This window comes from Charadrius vociferus, unplaced genomic scaffold (genome assembly GCF_000708025.1).
Source record: "Charadrius vociferus isolate BGI_N301 unplaced genomic scaffold, ASM70802v2 scaffold340, whole genome shotgun sequence".
In the NCBI taxonomy this organism is placed as follows: Eukaryota; Metazoa; Chordata; class Aves; order Charadriiformes; family Charadriidae; genus Charadrius; species Charadrius vociferus.
In genome coordinates this window covers 3,217,468-3,235,682 of record NW_009646631.1, presented here as the reverse complement: position 1 = coordinate 3,235,682, position 18,215 = coordinate 3,217,468, and the positions used below count along the sequence as shown (strand labels likewise).

The window sequence follows — 18,215 nt, the reverse complement described above, 5'->3', positions numbered from 1 at the left end:
TGCAGAGCTGCTCTGCCAAGCCCCTCTTGTTCTCAGCCTACAACCCTGCCAGGTGCAAGACTTGGCATTTGTCCCTGCTGAAGATCTTCAGGTTCTTGACACCCTGTTCCTCCTGCTTTCTAGTAATCCCTGACTACCAGCCCTTCCCTCAAGCGTATCACCTGGTCATCCCCCCAGTGTCTTGTCACCTGCAAATGTGATGACAGTGCGCCACATCACCTGCTCCAGGTCACTGATAAAGACAGGTCCCCGTAGAGTTTCCTGCGGGACTCCACACACAGTACGAATCCTTAACCATCAACCTCTGACTCAGACCATGCAATTAGTTTTTTTTATTCACCTAGTTGTCCCTTAATCCAGATCAATTCAAATTCCTTGCCCTAGTGTGCCTAACAAAAATGGTAGTGCCAGCACAAAAGAAAAAAAGCAGCAATACGAGATTTAAACTGGGAAGACATGATGGGAAAAACCAAGACCACTTCTTTCAACAGCAGCACGGACAGATGCTGAATTAAATCAGCAGTGTAACCAGAAACTGAGGTGCATTAACTTCCTACCTCTTCAACTTAATTGCTTCCAATTTTGAAACCACATCTCAGTTTAGCTGCATCCGGCTTATGCAAACATAGATGGAGAGATTCAAATCACTACCACGATTTGTGGAGTTACAGCAGTTTCACTAAGTTTGTTAAAATACCTTTACAATTCTATTAGATGACTGTAAAATTAAGTTCAAAGAATGCCACTAAGCCTTACTGTCAGAATAGTTTCTAAACTTTTTTCCTTTCCCGTATACATTTTTCTTCTATATTCAGTCCAAAAACTATATACATCATAGGTATCACCAACATATTTTAAAAGCTACAAATAAAAAGCCGAGAATGCTGAACAGCAGCAAGTTTACCACACATCAAAGGAAAGACGGCTGTGCTAAGTCTCTTTTAAGCTTAGCTGGTTGTGGTGAAAACATCAAGCATGCATTTGGTAGTTCGATGCTACAGCAGTAAGAATTGCAAATACACGCTTTTGAGGGAGAGGGAGGTAATCTATTTACTGCCAAAATAAGTACAAAAGGTACAGATTAAGTCTAACCATCTGAACAACTCTATTCAGACTGTGAATGAAGAGCTCTCTTCGGTGAACAGTTGGCCAATTTGCTCATCTGCCTGAGGCTTCTCGCCACATGTTGTGTTGTACTGACTCAGTTGTGATATCTAAGTCCCTAGCGCTGTACTAAAGCAGTCTGATCAACTTTGTGAGCTAGACTATGCACGGTTATACTGTCATTTTGACTGCAAAAGTGTTTACCAAAGCTGAATTAATTAGCTTTACTTACACCATGTCTGTTAGTACAATGTTCAGATGGCTGTTAGAATATTTAACATCAATTTGGTATTTGCTGTTACTGTCAGACAGGATTAGAAATCTAAAGCACAATTTGAATGGATTATGAGTCATTTAGATAGCATATTACTATCTAAAATGTGAACCTGAGCAATTCTGCAGGTAGGAAAAAAAGACCGATGGCTTGTGTTTACAGGGAACAGGTATACTTTTAATTCCTATTGGAAAGCACAGATATACACACAGCCTCTAAGGGGTTATCCAGTTTTATTACACAATTTTCCAAGTGATCCTCCCTTCCACACTACCTCATCATTATTCTTCTAAAGGAGGTCACGACCCAAAAATAATTATCCTGTACAACCAATATGCCACACCTACACTCCAATAATAAAAATTATTTCTAAAACAACGCAAAAGGATTTTTTTGAGTAATTCCAAGTAGCATGTTACAATACTAACAATTCCCAGGATGACAGTCAGTTATAGGCAACTGGGTAACTATCTCATGTTTATCATAGACCTGTAGCAAAAATATTTAATGGAAAGTATCCCAGTTTTCATTACCAGAAAACTCCACCTTCCAAAACTTGACAGGTGGGGTTTTTGGCTAACTGGTTTTGGAGATTTTTGAGAGCAAGGAACTCATGGGTGGAAGGCAGGGAAGGATTACCTTCATAAGTAGTGTGAATTATGATGTGCTACATTAATAAATATATCCTAATAAATTAAATGTGACACGAATAAATACAACAGTAAGAACACTAGTTTTTTAACCCTATCATTCAGCACTGCAAACTAATTTATGACAACACTCTAGAACAGAAGGGTCCCATAGAAGCATGAAAACTATGACATGCAAGCAATGATGAAAGAGCTGGCAATTCTGCATCATAAATCTAAACTAGATTTTTTTCCCTCTCTCCCTCTTACCTGTTTCTGTCTCACCTATTTAAATGCAAACTCTTCCAAATGAGAAAATAATCTGTTAAAGAGCTCAAAATATGTTTGGTCATGTGTACACCTGTATAAACTGTAACAATCTGTTGCAGCGTGTGGAGCAACAGTCCTGCCCAGTGTTTCTTTAAGCAGCTCACTAGTAGCGGCAAGCAGCAGACTCAAAATTGTGCCACGGACACAGCTATTTGCAATATGATGAATATTTTCAATGTCCAACTACTGGTATCGAGCTCATCAGCTGAATCAGAAGCCAATTAGTAACTTTTCCGAAGTGTACACGCATTTAGAGCTGTGGTGGGAAAGAAAGTGGAAGCTTTTGGTTCTACCCTCAAATCCTGGCTAGCAGACCACCCTACAGAGCAAAAGTACACATGGGGAATCTGACACTGCCCCCCAAAAAATCTTTTAGATCTATCATCTAGCTCAAGAAATACAAAGACTATCTGCACCGATGCCATATAATCTGCATGAATAATTATTGGACCTAATTTTGAGAAAAGGGAGATCTGTATCTTCCATTTCCATGAGCCTGATGCTTTTAACTTTTCCCGTCACTCAGATTTTTACTATTTCCATACAGACCTCCTACTCATAGTATCTTGTTAGAACAAGATGGTCTTTCCTTTAGAAGAGGTAACAGGTGTGCCTGATCTAGTTAGTTAACAAGTTGTATAGTTGCCTCTCCTTAATAAAGTGCAGTATAAATATTAAAAAAAAACACATGTAGAGAACTAAGTATACCAAAAATCTCTTAAGTTTTCTGTAAGAACTCAGAGTCCACATTTAAGATCTACACTGGCATTTTCTTTTACTGCATAACAATGATAACCACAGAGCTTCACAGATCTAAACTGCGTTCCTAACATACAATTCACATCCTCAATAGCAGAACAGCTTTTAAAAATGTGTTGGCAGAGACAAAAAGGCACAGATTGCACAAGCACTTTCCTAGCCCTACTCAGAATGGCATATGATTCTGCTTATAAAATACAAATTATTTATCTTCTACAGTATCTCCTTCCAGAAGGACTGAATTTTGCTTGATTTTTTGCAGGGAGGAAAGAAGTAGTAGAAAAAAGAGAAAGAAAAGGATTTGTATATCCTGCTCTCAAATAAACTTAACCAAGAAACATTAAAACTCTATGTGCAGGATTTTAAAATGAGAAGAATTTTATCCAAGATAATGTCTGCTTAATGCCTGCAAGGTAAGACAACTTTTCTGTTTATAGACCTGACAAGACAAGCAGGAAGAGGAGTTCATTCACTCTGATGGTCTGTGTAAGACTTAAAAGTTCATTTTTTTCCATCATCAGCTATGTTAGATTTATCTTCCAGGGTATATTATTTCCTTGATGCATGTACAGAGATCTTAAGATTCTAATTAACGGGAACTATACATATGAACCGAGAAAGTATAAAGAGATATGAATATATGCATCACTTTACATTATTAAAACCTTTTAATTTATTAATTCTGATGGGGAAAAAAACAAATGAGACAGCATAAGAATAAACATTGCATTGTATTAGCTAGTCAAATCTTTAATACGTATGCCACTTTTGTCATTTCTCTTTAAATAAATGGAAATAAAAGTCAAGTAAACCAAGTATTCTCAGTGCTTTCTTTTGAAGACAACATATTCAAATACCATGTCTGTTATAGTATGAAGTAAAATATCAAAAATCATCACTTATTCACTTCATACATGTTGAATGTTCAGTATTCTAATCCTGGCTTTTTTTCCTCTTAGTAAGAAAAAAACCTAAAAACTGGAAAAAAAGGGAAGAGCATTATGAAGGTATATGAAGCTAGTCACCCTTTGAAGGCGAAGATAAATATAAAAGCTGTCCGTATATCAAAGCCCTTCTTCTTGTATGATACTTGGCAACTGAGTCCTTGACCCACTGAGGCCATACTGAGAAGAACAGCATCTGGATTTCACTCTTGACAGCAGCATCAGTCCAAGGATCTGGCCTAAAGGAACTGGCACATAGCAAAGGGCCACGGTACCTTGTAGAACTAGATTACAGGTCACTGACCCTGCCAACACTAACAATTGCTGCACTGGTTGACTCTCTTCAGCGTTGAGTATCACACTTAGAATCCTTCACAGAAACAAGAACAGACAAATGAAAATTTAAGTCTATCAGTCAGCATTTCAAAAATGGGAAGATTGCTAATTTAGCTGTGATGCTTTTTGATAGATGCTTAACCTGTTGTGCAAGTAGAAAATGCACACGTACTTACATAACCTCTGGAGGTATGCATATATAGTGCTCTATGCACAGCCCAGCAACAACACAATCTACACAGAAAAGACTCTTACGTACTGTGATAAATCTGCAAACAAGTTTTGGATTCAGACACTGGTTGACAGTCAAAATGAACTACTTAGCTCCCCAAAGTCTATTAGGAAGTTGATAATGTAGAACAGGCTTTTACTGAAAAAAATTGCACTTTTTACCACTCAAACTTGTTTTGCTCATGGGAGTGATGTATTCTACATTGGTACAAAACATCTCTCTGCAAGGATCCTTGCAGAAGCGCTTGTGTAGAACATCAAATTCACACTACAAACCTTCCCTTGCTCAGATAGGGTTACAAACAGTAGCTGAGGTAAAAAACAAAGTATTGGTCAAACAGACAAATCACATCGCCAAATAGCACAGCCATTCCAGCCACCCACCCTCCTCGTGGTTTGGGGCATGTCAAACTCACTATATACGGTAACTTTGAGCCCATATCCTGTTATTTGTGCAGGCTACATTTAACAGAAAAAGAGTTTACAGACAAACCACAAAAGTAGTTCAGCTATTAATCTTACCTGGTACTTCTACCTTTTCTGTAATACCTCACGCCATATATACTCAGCACTGCATGAATCAGCTTGGGTAGGAAGGACTACATTCATTCTCACACAGAGCTTTGCCCAGGCTCATAAGCTCCATCTCTGTCATCGTATGTCAAGCTACAGGCATACATGAGTATCACTGAGGACAACTACTGCAGACTTCATTCCACTGCATGATACAGACCTTCAAGAATTATTGCTAGTAAGCCTTTAAACCATCAGGCATGATCCCCGATTCATACATTTAACTGCCACTGCATGATGGGAAAAAAATCTTTTTATATTAATAGTGAGTTCACATCACTCAGATTTGTAAGTGATACAAACTACTGATTCAATTAGACTATCAGAGAACTCTTTGAAGATGTAAAATGCATCCCTAATTGGAGCTTTACAGATAGAGATAACCTAGCAATGTTTTTGTAGTCTAAAATTTATGCCTTAGGTGCTTTGGTACTGTGTGGGTGCACTGGGGAGAAAGTGGGAGGAGTCACTTAAAATTAGGAGACAAGAAAAAAAGAAAAGTAGAACCATCTGAGATTATGGAAATCTAGGAGGTGTGAAACATCCTATTTATCTTCATGACACAAAAAATTATGATCAGTAGTATCAATTTAAATGTTACTAATATTTTGGAGGTTATCAAGAAAACAACACAGGATCATTGGCCTCCACAACCAACAAACATTAATGAGGCAAGAAAGTTAGCAGCCAAGAGATGACAGTTACATGTTTTCCACAAATCAAAACAAACCCAAACCAAGAAGTACTGTAATACTGATGCATGTATTTAAACTTCATCACGGGGAAATGAATCCTAAGGAACACAGGGAAACAGAAAGCACAATGTTTTGGCAGATTTCTGTGAATACTGTCTCCTTCCAACAGCTCAAAACGTGAAGAATTTATTTGGTGAGTACAGCTCCAAAAAGGGCCATCTTTTGTACCCCACTGACTCCCTCCCTGAGGAAACATACTAAATAATTTCAGTAGTCAAGCAATAAAAATAAAAAGTTGAATTTCAGGTATCTATTAAACAGTTTTAAGCATAAATACAAACTGGTATTTTGCAGATTTCTACTCTCCACAGCAAACTCATGGAGTTAATCCAGATTTTGGGTTTAGTTTGTTTTCACATTCATAGAGATTGGCAGCAATGTGTTCAAGCCCTTTAGATTTTTTTTAATTCAAAAATCTTATTTTCTGAACATATAATTTACATATGGCTGCCCAGAATTATAAATCTATTCTTAAGAGGTCAAAAGATGAAGCTAGCAGTTACTAGCTAGTATGCTATTTCATGTAAAAATTCAGATGCAGTTATACAAAATACTGCATAGAATGGACAACATATGTGCAAAATCCTACATACCCAAACCAAATCACATATACTTAGGTGAAAAAAGTGTATTTATGCAAGTTTTCCATCAGAGCTAAGAACTCCTAAAATTATGAACTTAGGTGGAAATCCATTCACTCCGTGGAGAGAAGATCATTAACATTCACAATCTAACAAGACATTCTGCACCAAAGGAAGAGTCTGAATGGCCACAGCAGTCAATAATTCCACAAGATACTTAAAGCTGACAGTAAACTTGTTAATGAGACAATATACACTACAGTTAACTCCTAATTCTAAAATGTCATTCACAGAAAGAGAACTCGGATATGGTCAGAAGAGAGAAGTTCCTAATTACTGCTTCTTTATAGCTTTTACCGTTGAGGGAAAAAAATAATTTACAAGTATGCAGTTCTTGCACAAAAATCAAAGGAACAAAACACATAAATTATGAGACTACCCAAAGCGCCCTTGAAAAGGATAATTGGGAGCCTTGAGACAAGTTTCTCCTTGGCGACAAGGATGTAATTTTGGACAAGCCTTGCTTTATTTCAGCAATTTCTGAATTTTTTCCCCCCTCTCTCTCCAAATAAATTACAACTGAAGGCATTCTCTTGGGTAAATGAAGGAAAACCTCATGTTCCTTTGTCTCAGGAGATCAAAAAGGTCATGTCTTCCTCACAAAAAACACCCCTATTCCTCAAGCTCATTTTCAGTGAAAGCGATAGTTACAGTAATATAAAAATACCTTAGCATAAAAGCTACTCTGTGACCGATTAAAGAATTTGTTATCTGTATCATCCTCAAATGGTCCTCCTAGGGTGTGTCTCACCCACATCACAGACTTCGGGATCCCCAGGAGCAACATAACATACTTGAATTTGCTAGTGCTTAGTTTACACATCTCTATTAGTTGACTGTAAATAAGTGTAACATGTAAAATTCCATTCTTGAGCAAAAGAGCCATTGGAACTCGTTCTCCTAAACTTTCCTGGTTTACTGTATTTGTTTTTGTCTCTGTTCACCACCTCATCTTCAAAGCAAACCCTAGAGTCTTCTGACAAGATGGCAGATACATGAGGTCAAAAATAATTTTCTATTCTTCAGTACTCACCGGGGGGTGGGGGGGAGATGTGGGTGGACAGAGATGACAAGGCCAGGGACACTAAGCTGCAAACAAACACTAGTTTGTATTTACAAAAGCCTTGAGATTAAGAAGGTAGTATATCTCACTGAACCAGTTACACAAGTCTGCCTACCCACTCCTTGGGCATATCTAGCAGCCAAGCCTCCTTCTTCCTCATAAATGCTCCAAGACATCCTCCTATCTTTGATCCCAAACTCTGCCTTTCCACTCCTTAGTTCCTTCCCCTCCTACCTAACATCCAGAAAAATGGTGTCCTTCATCACAGGCTAGTATCAACAGAGCTGTTTTCTTAGCAAGCAGGAAAGAGGCCGTCTCACCAAGTGCAGTTAAAACACAAACTGTAACCTAACAGAAAACCTTCCAAAAGTGTCATGGTTTCAGCTGGGATAGAGTTAACTTTTTTATTAGCAGCTAGTATACTGCTGTGTTTTTGGATCTGGGATAAGAAATACTTTTGACAGCGCATTAGTGTTTTTAGTTGTTACTAAGCTCTCAATGCCTTTTCTGCTCCTCACACTGCCCGCCAGCGAGCAGGCTGGGGGGGGGCACAAAAAGCTGCAGGGGGAGACAGGCGGGACAGCCGACACCAACTTACAAAGGGATATTCCATGCCATAAGACATCGTGCTCAGTATATAAAGCTGGAGGAAGAAGAAGGAAGGGGGGGACATTTGGAGTGATGGTGTTTGTCTTCGCAAGTCACCCTTACACATGATGGAACCCTGCTTCCCTGGAGATGGCTGAACACCTGCCCGCCCATGGGAAGCAGGGAATTAATTCCTTGTTCTGCTTTGCTTGTGTGCGTGGCTTTTGCTTTACCTATTAAACTGTCTTTATCTCAACCCATGAGGGTTGTTTTTTTCCCCCCTTACTTTTACTCTCCCGATTCTCTCCCCCATCCAAGCTGGGGGAAGTGAATGAGCAGTTGTGTGATTCTAGCTGCCGGCTGGGATTAAACCACAACAGACTAAATTCCATGGAAGAGCTACTTACATGCTACTGTAAAGGAGACAAATAAATTGAATTCAAGCTCTAAACGCTTTTTTTTTTTTGCACCCATATGACCATAAACAAGACCCAAAAGACTTTGTTTTATCTGTATCAAGACCAATGCAATACAATGATCTTTTCATCCAAAGGACCACCTGCTAAACAGGCAGCTCTTTAAACTTCAATTCCCTTGAAAGAGTAACTAAGAACTCTCTATGCCTCTGAGCACCCTTTCCTGTAGGATGGATGTCAATCTCTACTAGCACTACCAGTAAAGTGAATAAACTGTCTTAATTCATTCCCTCGGAGTTCCATGGAGGATACAACAATATAAGCCTTCACCATGTTAAAACCAAACCAAAACAAAACAAAAAAGTATGAATTATTTGAACATTCAAAATTATGAAGCTGGAGAAAATGGATCATATGCAATGGAAGAATTAACAACTGTCTCTCATATACTCATTTGACCAAAGCTGCTTCTAACCAAACATAGGCTGTGGAGACAACAGGTATTCAATGGAACTAATGGGACCAAAAAAAGTCAATTTAAGGTTTAAAATAAAATCTGCAGTCAAAAGATACCCTTTTGCTATATGATTTGAATTAAGTAACACAAAAAGTTTTTCATCTTAAAATGATTAAGGAAATGTTATATTCTTTCTTAGTAACAGCTTTTAGTTTGATGTACAAGAACTACTACGATAAAAAAAGATCCACACAACAAAAAACCACCCTCCAAGTTTTCGGTCGTTTTATCACCTGATTGGACAAAAATAACCCAGTAATACTAGATTATAAACGTTTTGAATTGTACCGAGTCAAGTATGTGACTCAAAGAACACTGAACAACACACAGCATTTTAGGCATTTTACTTTGGAGCTCTTTATTGAACCGCCAGGGTCTACACACAAACACAATTTTTTTCTTATAGAATGAATACCTGAATTGCTCTATTCCTGTTTTAGTTCTATTTACACTTGAAAAAAGTACTGAAAAATGAAACTTTCTAAGTTGTATTTCTTTGATTGTTGAAGAGGGCAGGAAAAACTCTCATGTGTTTTTCCTGGAATTGAGTGTTAAGAATACCACTGGGTAACAGCAACCATATATTAAAAAAAACTGATGACATATGAAAGCAATTCACATTTCAGTTTTGTGTATCTTTGGGAATATTAATGAGTAATCTGCATTACTATTAAATATATGAAACTATTTCTCAAGTTAAGCTCATTTTCTTGCCATCTTCTATGCCACCTGCTAGCCTGCTGCTCTACTGAAATAAAATGCTTCCCAAAAATCAGATGGAATATTAACAGCTTCATTCTCTTGGATGCATCTGGAATGTTTGGCAATTATTATGATGCTAATGTAGATGGACAATATACAAAATAATTGTAGGGTTTTTTTCTCAAGTACAAAGCATCTTCACATAAAAATAAGCTCAGCAACAGCAAAACTGCTGTGTAAGGTCACACAATTTCCAGGGCTGTTAGAACTTTCTTGATATTAATATACAAAATAAAGTCTTAGCTTTTAGGCTAATTATTTGTAAGGAGCTTTGAGATCTTTTAGTGGGACCTATAAAGATGTATTGGAATATTAAATCATAGAATCACAGAATGGTTTAGGTTGGAACGGACCTTGAAGATCATCGAGTTCCAACCCCCCTGCCATAGACAGGGACACCTCCCACTAGACCAGGCTGTCCAAGGCCGTGTCCAGCCTGGCCTTGAACACCTCCAGGGATGGGGCCTCAACAACCTCTCTGGGCGACCTGTTCCAGTGCATTACAACCCTCAAAGTGAAAAATTTCTTCCTAATGTTTAATCTAAACCTGTCCTCTTCCAGTTTATAGCCATTCCCCCTCGTCCTGTCACTACACGCCCTAGTAAAAAGTCCTTCCCCAGCTCTCCTGTAGGCCCCCATTACGTACTGGAAGGCCACAATAAGATCTTCCCGGAGCCTTCTCTTCTCCGCGCTGAATATTTTTCATCAACCTTAACAAGAACTGCTAATAAGAGCACTACTTTACAGATAAAGAAAGTAAAGTACAGAGAGAATACTTGATTTGTTTCTGATCACAATAATACACCAGTGTCATAACAAGGTCAGAGGTGAGTACAGACTCCAACTGTTCAACAGGAATCACTAGATTGCTAACACAACTCTTCCTTTCTTCCTAGAAATCTATTGTGTATAAAAACTATGTAGCACAAACACCATTTTGCAAAGCAATATGATATGAGACATGACTGTTCAAGAGCCGAAGGCTAAGAAAAGCCCTAAAAAAAGTGCAACTATGAGCAGTAAAGCCAGTAAGTGATCTCTACAGAACAAAAGACTGAAAAAAAGGAGATCTTGACTACAGACACTATAATCAAGAAAAATCTCCATTTTACCTTTGATCTCTCAGTCACTGAAACCAATATACCTCCTTTTTTTTTATTCTTTTAAATTGACTCCTGTCTCATTCACAAGAGCATCAATTTTGTTAATGAGAAAAAATACATAGCGGATGGGCTTTATCATAGGCCCAGAAAAATTCTGGGCATTTAGTGAGGAGCACCACACACCAAAGTCAAAGCAAACTCTCTTAGTAAATCAGAAGACAAAGACCTCTGACAACAGGATTTTTATTTTTTATAGCGTCCCCAGGTGACTGACTAGGCAAAAGCTGTTTGAGGAGCTACAGTAAGAGAATGACTTCAGACATAGTATTACATGATAGCACATGATGTAAAACGTAAAGAACCGTAAAAAACGGCATCATGCACTCAAGCTACCCTAGCTTCAAGAAAGTAATAGTGCATAAATATATTACAAAAGAAATACGAAGTTGAGCCCTTCATTGTAACCTAAGCCCAGTGCTGATACAAAGCTAGTATAGTCCCCCCTCATCAGCTATTAAAACCTTGCCCTAAAATATTTACATCAACCACACTCTACATAAAGGATCGTCTAAATTTTATAGATCCAGCTACAGTTCACAGTTTCTCTTTCAATCCCACCATTTGGTTACAAAACATCTCTATGCCGTCCCTTTATGTTTGCTTCACCCATTTTAACGAGCTGAGTGTTTTTGTCCCTTCTCTCCAAGTTAATTTGCTTATGTACTTCAGTCATCTGTTGCAAAATAGCTCTTGGACTGCTTGCTGTCTTTATTCACCTCTTTTCCTTCTTCTTCCCCATAAAGTAAGCCTTACTCTACTGCACGAAGAAAGGAATGACCCCCCTCACAGTGACCCTATGGTAGTGGCAACAACCTAAGAAATCCTACACAGAAGGCCGCGTAGGATCAACAAGCTGACCTTGGCTAGTATTTTGGTTTGGCTTTCATGTTGGTCTTATCATAGACTCTATTTTACAGTAATAGAAATCGAAGGGGGGAAAAGGTGCCCATAAAACATTGCAAACCCCTGAATTTCAGTGGCTACAGTCATCTTATAGAACTATTCCCAGATCTAGACTGGCATCATACATGATGCTGGTTGACCAATGAAAATGCTTGTTAATTAACTTCCATCAGAGGAAGAAAAGAAACTTTTCTGCAGACTTAAAACACAAACAACAAAAAAAATACAAAAAACAGCATATTGACTCTTTACCAGTGATCGTGTCACAGATCTACTTCATTCTATTTTTCCCAAACATTCTTTAAATTGTTTTGAAACTACTTCAAGTTATTGAAAATTTGTTCTTAAAGTTCTAAAATATTTTCTTACAAAACTATTTTCTTTTATTTTTAAATGGGACCATACCTACACCACAAAATGCAACCTTCAAAAATTGAAGTGTGACCCAAGAAAACCCAATTCCCACCTGCCAAAATCTTCTAAAGTGCATTACTCAAGACAGTTTTCTCTATCAGAAAGAAAAAAGAAATTGCTAGCAATATGAAATGTCATTAGAAAAGATCAATCAGGTCTTAAAAGACTTCTCTAGACACATACACTGGAGTAACCAGTGACTGAACTGGAATTTCCATTCCGTAAGAAACTCGTATCTTTTAGCATTTATTTAATAACAAAGCAGGTAGAAGTGTTGAAGCATCAACATGTTTAGCTATGTAAAACATTCCCAAAACATTCAATACATAAATATACAAATATTTTGTTTACATACATCATATTTTTAAACAGAACGCTGTGGTATTCCAGAATCAAAACATTTAAATTGATTTGACATTTAACTACATCTGCTGTATTAGCTGCATGAAGATACAGGCGAGCAATCCTTCACTATGTGCTGTCTCCTGTAACTGTAACATGTATCTCCTAAGATAGCTTAGCTGTACAGATTCCACAGATTAGTCAGAAAGAAAACATTACGTACAGAGAAAATGTCCACAGAGAAAACTGATCTACAAGAAGGGTTAGAAGACTTACGACCTGTGAGACAGAGGCATTCTAAAGATGCTTGTTGAAACAGCTAGAAATTACATTTCTATTTTCTCTGTAGAAAACAACAAGGGAGTATCAACAGAGAAAACGTGATGGAAGATTCCATGGTACTTCTACCGACACCAGTAAAGCCCCTAGTATGCTATAGTGGAAAAGCAACAGAACATCAACAAGTCCTTTATATCAAAGTGCTGACAAAATGGCAATCTAAAACTCACAAAGGAAACAGAAAAATCTTATTCACTTTCCCAGATGGAATGATGCCCACAGAACTAACACACTCTTTCTTAAAAAATAAGCCAACAAAAAAAAAATTTACAACATTCATGTGTTAAAAATCAACTTAAAAAAAACCATATTTCCACTAGAATTGTTATCCTGTTCACCCTTACCTGCCTCCTCCATCAGAAAAGAAAAACAAAAAGTGTTTCTATACATTTCATAAGGAAGAACTCAAAAGACTATAATGATTGTGGGGGCAGACTGCCATAAATCAGGTCACCAATAATTATAATGTGTACCCAACTCTACTAGAAAAACATTTAAAGAAATCATTCCCTTAGAACATAAGCAAGATGTATCTTCGTTCTTTAAAAACCAAGCCAGTACTTCGCACTACGTACTCAAATCACCTCCGCTTCTCTAGGACCAATGAAAGAATAAAACAAAAGCCAAAAGCTGAATGTTTCTCTTCGCTGATGGTACTTGTATGAGTAAAATTATCAGAATTTGACATTAAACAAATTCTACAGTATTTTTTTAAGCATCTAATTACTCCTTAATATATCTGCATACAAAGTATGGCATGAGGTAATGTCTCTAAAGAGATTCATGCTGATAAATTAGAGAACAGAGATTTATAAACCCTACATCACTTATTTACATATTAAGTTTGAAAACTCAAGTGTCATTTATAATCAAAGTGTTATTTAACAGTATATGGCAAGAAATTTACCAAATGTTGACATATTTAACACTTTGGTTATTTACAAACACAAGCACAGTATTTTGCAAATAAATACTTTCTCAAACATCTCAGGTTTTAGGTTCTGTTTTTGTCTCCAGGATTATATTTTTAGTTATAAAGTTATGGAAAAATATTGTATTTCAGTTGTAGACCAAATAGCAGCTATCACAAAAAAAGTTAAGTTTGTGATGAAAATGGGACTTTTTTCCCTATTCAACTTGTTGCTTCTCTGAAAAATAATGAGATGATACCTACTACTGTTTTACTGATTAATATCTACATTTAGCATAAATGCACGTAACAGCTATTTTACAATCTCCAGTAATTTTCAGCCACCAGTGACACATTTCAGTCTTTACATTAAGCACTACATGTTCATGTCCAACTCAAAAAAGTCAAATCAAATCCTCACAAACGCTCTTAAGCTTAAATCGACTTACACCCAAGATTTACTTTTGACATTAAAAAAAAAATATAGCTGTATCTTCCAGATGAAAAATGTGGGTTTTTTTCAAGCAGAGACTTTCAATCACTTTAATACAGTTTAACTTTAATCCCAAAGCAACTCCTAGGAGCAGGGCCAGTATCAGATAATGCTAAGCATCTAACTGGAAATTAATTAATTAAAATATATATTCACATGCCAAAGAAATGCAATTTTAAGTAGCTGCAGAAACTGAACAGGCTGTGATAGAAAGAAAAAATACCCTATACAATCTACTTACTAGCATGCTTATCTGCAAGCATTATAAGGCTGTTGGAAATATCTCTTCGCCTGTAAAAACACACCACTTTTGCTTCCACGTTTCCATTGGCAGTCTACAAAAGAAAGATAAATCAAGTCAGAATGTATCTTTCCTCAGCTGAGTAATACAAATTAAATGCCCTCTGCTTGCAATTTTACCTCCTATTAGTAGTTCTCACATGATCAGTCAGGCTGAAATCAACAGAATTACTCAATTAAGTAAAAACTTCCTGACGCAGGCCAGTATCAACTTCAGATCAGGTAACAGTATTGATTATAAATATTTAGTGCTAAGAATTTATATATTATGCAGCTGTTTAGAGATGTAATGCCAGTTCCATGTCAACATAAGAATCCTTAAAAGGTATTAGAAGCTTCTGAACGTTTCTTTGCAACCCAGCTTTAGACGGAAATGTGTATTTCAAAGGACTCTGGATTTTTTTTTCCTGGATATTTAATTTAGTATTTACAGATATATTTAATATAACACAGTTAATTTGAAAATTCACTGCAGCATGTAAGATAAAAAGGATTTAGTTCACAGTTGTTTTCATGACTCACTACAGGGATCATGCTCTTTAGCCTGACAATGTAAAGAATCTACTAATATTCAAAGAACTGTACTCTTTTTTCCTGTTATGAAAAGTACATTAGTTCATTACCTAGAGTCACTTAGTTAAAACTCAAGATGTGGCACTGAAAAGTAACATATTTTAATTAAGTTTCTTACCAAAAAGAAAAAAAAAGCATCTTGTCTCCAGTAAAATGATAACCAAAGCATTTCATTACATATTTCCATAACATCTCCGTGTTTGCTCAATGCCTTTAACACATGAAAGCATATAATTCACAATTAAGATATCTGGACTATATCCTCAAAACTCTCTTTAAAAAATGAAAATTAGAAAAAAAATAAAAATCAATACATGAGTTTGCTCTACTATCCATGAGCGAGATTAAATTACACCAATACAGTTTAAAGATAATAAACATTACATCCAGAATATGATTGGAATCACTTAAATTACTGTAAATAAAAAATATTCTTCTCCAGTAAGTCTCTAAAAGGATTTGCCATGGACAAGTTCAGTGGATGTTGTGTTGGACAGCACTAACAGGTAATGCGGTTGATGCTTGCTATGGAGTTGTGTTATGTTCCACTAACAAGAAGAAAAATTTGCAGGTCACCAATTTTTTAATTTACTGTCTAACCACAGGAAAAAAAATATCATTATTTACATCATGATCATGATCGGCATTTTGATCATTAACTTTTGACATAATAAGACTTAATACTGCTTGATGGAATGGTAAAAGTATGCTTAGTAGTATAAGAACAAAGAAAAATAATCATGCTTTCCCCAAAATGACACTCTGAAAAGCCTCCACTCTTTATAAAAATACACTCAGGATGAAGACAGAGAATACAGTCTCTATTTCTATTCAAAAGCCCATCCTTCATTCACAGCTGCCAATAAGCAGAGCAATAAACAGCCACAGAAGTCACATATTATGTTATTTGATCACTGCAAAGTCTCACTGATAGGTACTAGCTCTTTACACGTACATCCAAAAGCAGACACGTTACATGATTGCTAGCATTCCAGATGGATTCACAGTGTCATCACCATACAGGGAACTAAATTCATTCACTTCCTCAAGCACTCAAACGACTCGTGCGGAAATTTTTAAAGCAGAATATTCCTGTTCACCAGGAATGATCAACTGGGTGTTTCCCTAGGTAACAGGGCAGAATTACAGGATATCACACAGCATGATTTCACTAACTGAAACATACACAAAATACATAGCAAATCTCAAAAAAGTAAAAAAAAAAAAAACAACAACAAAACAAACCACAAAAACAACCAGAAAATTCTACCACAATAGAAATCTTATGGGATGGAAATAATTCTTAGTTTTTTGAAAAGTGCACTGACTGTTGCAGAGTTTAAGCAAGAATGTTAGATACTTGTGTACCTTGTTAAGTTCTTCAATTCTCCTAATGAGATACGGATTGCTGGAAGAATTTTCAAAATAAACATAATCTGCAATGAAAAAAATGAAAGATACTGAAATACCAAAAAATAATACTTAAAAGCATATCATTATTAGTGCAAAAATTTTCTTCTAAACCTAGAAGCTGTTAAAAAGCTGAGATTTCTCAGCAAATGTTAAGGCAGTGAAGTATTTCTATGCTGAGATTTAACATTATTTGTTGCTAAATTCTGGTTATAACTGCACTACACATGCTTTAAAAATCATGCTGAAATAAATTTAAACGCCTCGTGTTGGAGCTTACGTTGTAATTCACTAATCCACACACTTCATAAATCTTGATATAAAAGCGGCTGTTTCTCACGATCGATTAGGGAAGATTTAAGAATTGAGTGCTTTAGTGAGTTTCTATATTATGGAAATAAAGATTTCTGTAAGATATTCTACCTCCCCTTTATTATCAGGTGCTGTGGCAGTACAGGTGTCCAGATGAGTAATGTACATTTTACAATACTGGCTTTTGTTGTCATCTCTGTTCAGCAACATGCAAACTATATTAAGCAGTAATAGTCATGAGGTTAGTAAGGTTCTTCCAGGGAAAGGTTTCTTATAGCATCATTAATATAAAAACATTTTCATAGAGTATATGGAAGTTTACTCATATCCTGAAAGCTGCTCCCATGCAACTTACAAAGAATTGACATGCAGCGTGTTTCCTTTAATAGTTTTCCCAAAACTTGTTTACATCAAATGAAAATGTACCCATCAAATGCTAACCACACTTTGCATTTGATTTTTGACTTCTGCACCACGCAACTTGCGAATTTTCTAAAAAAATTTGGGGGGGGGGGGGCATAACGATGTATAAAACTCTTCGGCAATGTTTTCACACTAGATTACAGTGAAATAGAGCCTCAGGTAGTTCATCTAGCTCTAAAGAAAGAATATGATCTCTGGATATTGTTCACAATTGCTTATTAAGATTTCAACGAAAAAATTCAGAACTGATGACCTAAGAAGCAAACCCTACCCAGATTTCAACAGTGCTGCTCAGAGAAGGATTACTTTCACGAGTAAAGGCTGACGGGATTACAATCTAAATGCCCTAATGAAGGAGGATGCAGATGGACGATTTGTGGATGCGTACCTCAAAACAGAGGCAGAAAGAGACAGAAAACAGCTAATATGATTCCTCATTTCCTTACATCTTCCCTCTCACCTCAGGCTGCTGAGGAGAGAGGAGGACGAGGGGGAGACAAGCCATTTTTGAGCACCAAGTACTGAAAAACCCAACTTGAGCGGTGCACCTGAGCCACAGCGCCAGGAACACAGCCATGGTCGCTCCGTCAGGGAGGGCGGCGGAAAGTTATCCGTGTCTATCTGGCCAGGCTGGGGGAGGCGAGAGAAACGTTTGCCGTGTTTTTCACCGCTTAAGTGCTCCCCCCGCCCCTGTCCACCCCCCCCCGCTTC

At 37.0% G+C, this 18,215-nt stretch overlaps 1 protein-coding gene across 1 annotated transcript in view; it reads right to left on the bottom strand.

The window, feature by feature from the left end:
* MTA3 (metastasis associated 1 family, member 3) overlaps window positions 1–18,215 on the bottom strand; it is a gene marked incomplete at its 3' end in the record, with an annotated part of 113,314 nt that overhangs the window by 85,528 nt on the left and 9,571 nt on the right. Inside the window, exons 4-6 of the mRNA XM_009888670.1 lie at window positions 18,035–18,134; window positions 16,728–16,795; window positions 14,728–14,821 (exon numbers count right to left, since the gene is read on the bottom strand). Of these exons, the coding sequence (XP_009886972.1) occupies window positions 14,728–14,821; window positions 16,728–16,795; window positions 18,035–18,134 (262 nt within the window). The remainder of the gene's footprint in view (window positions 1–14,727; window positions 14,822–16,727; window positions 16,796–18,034; window positions 18,135–18,215) is intronic.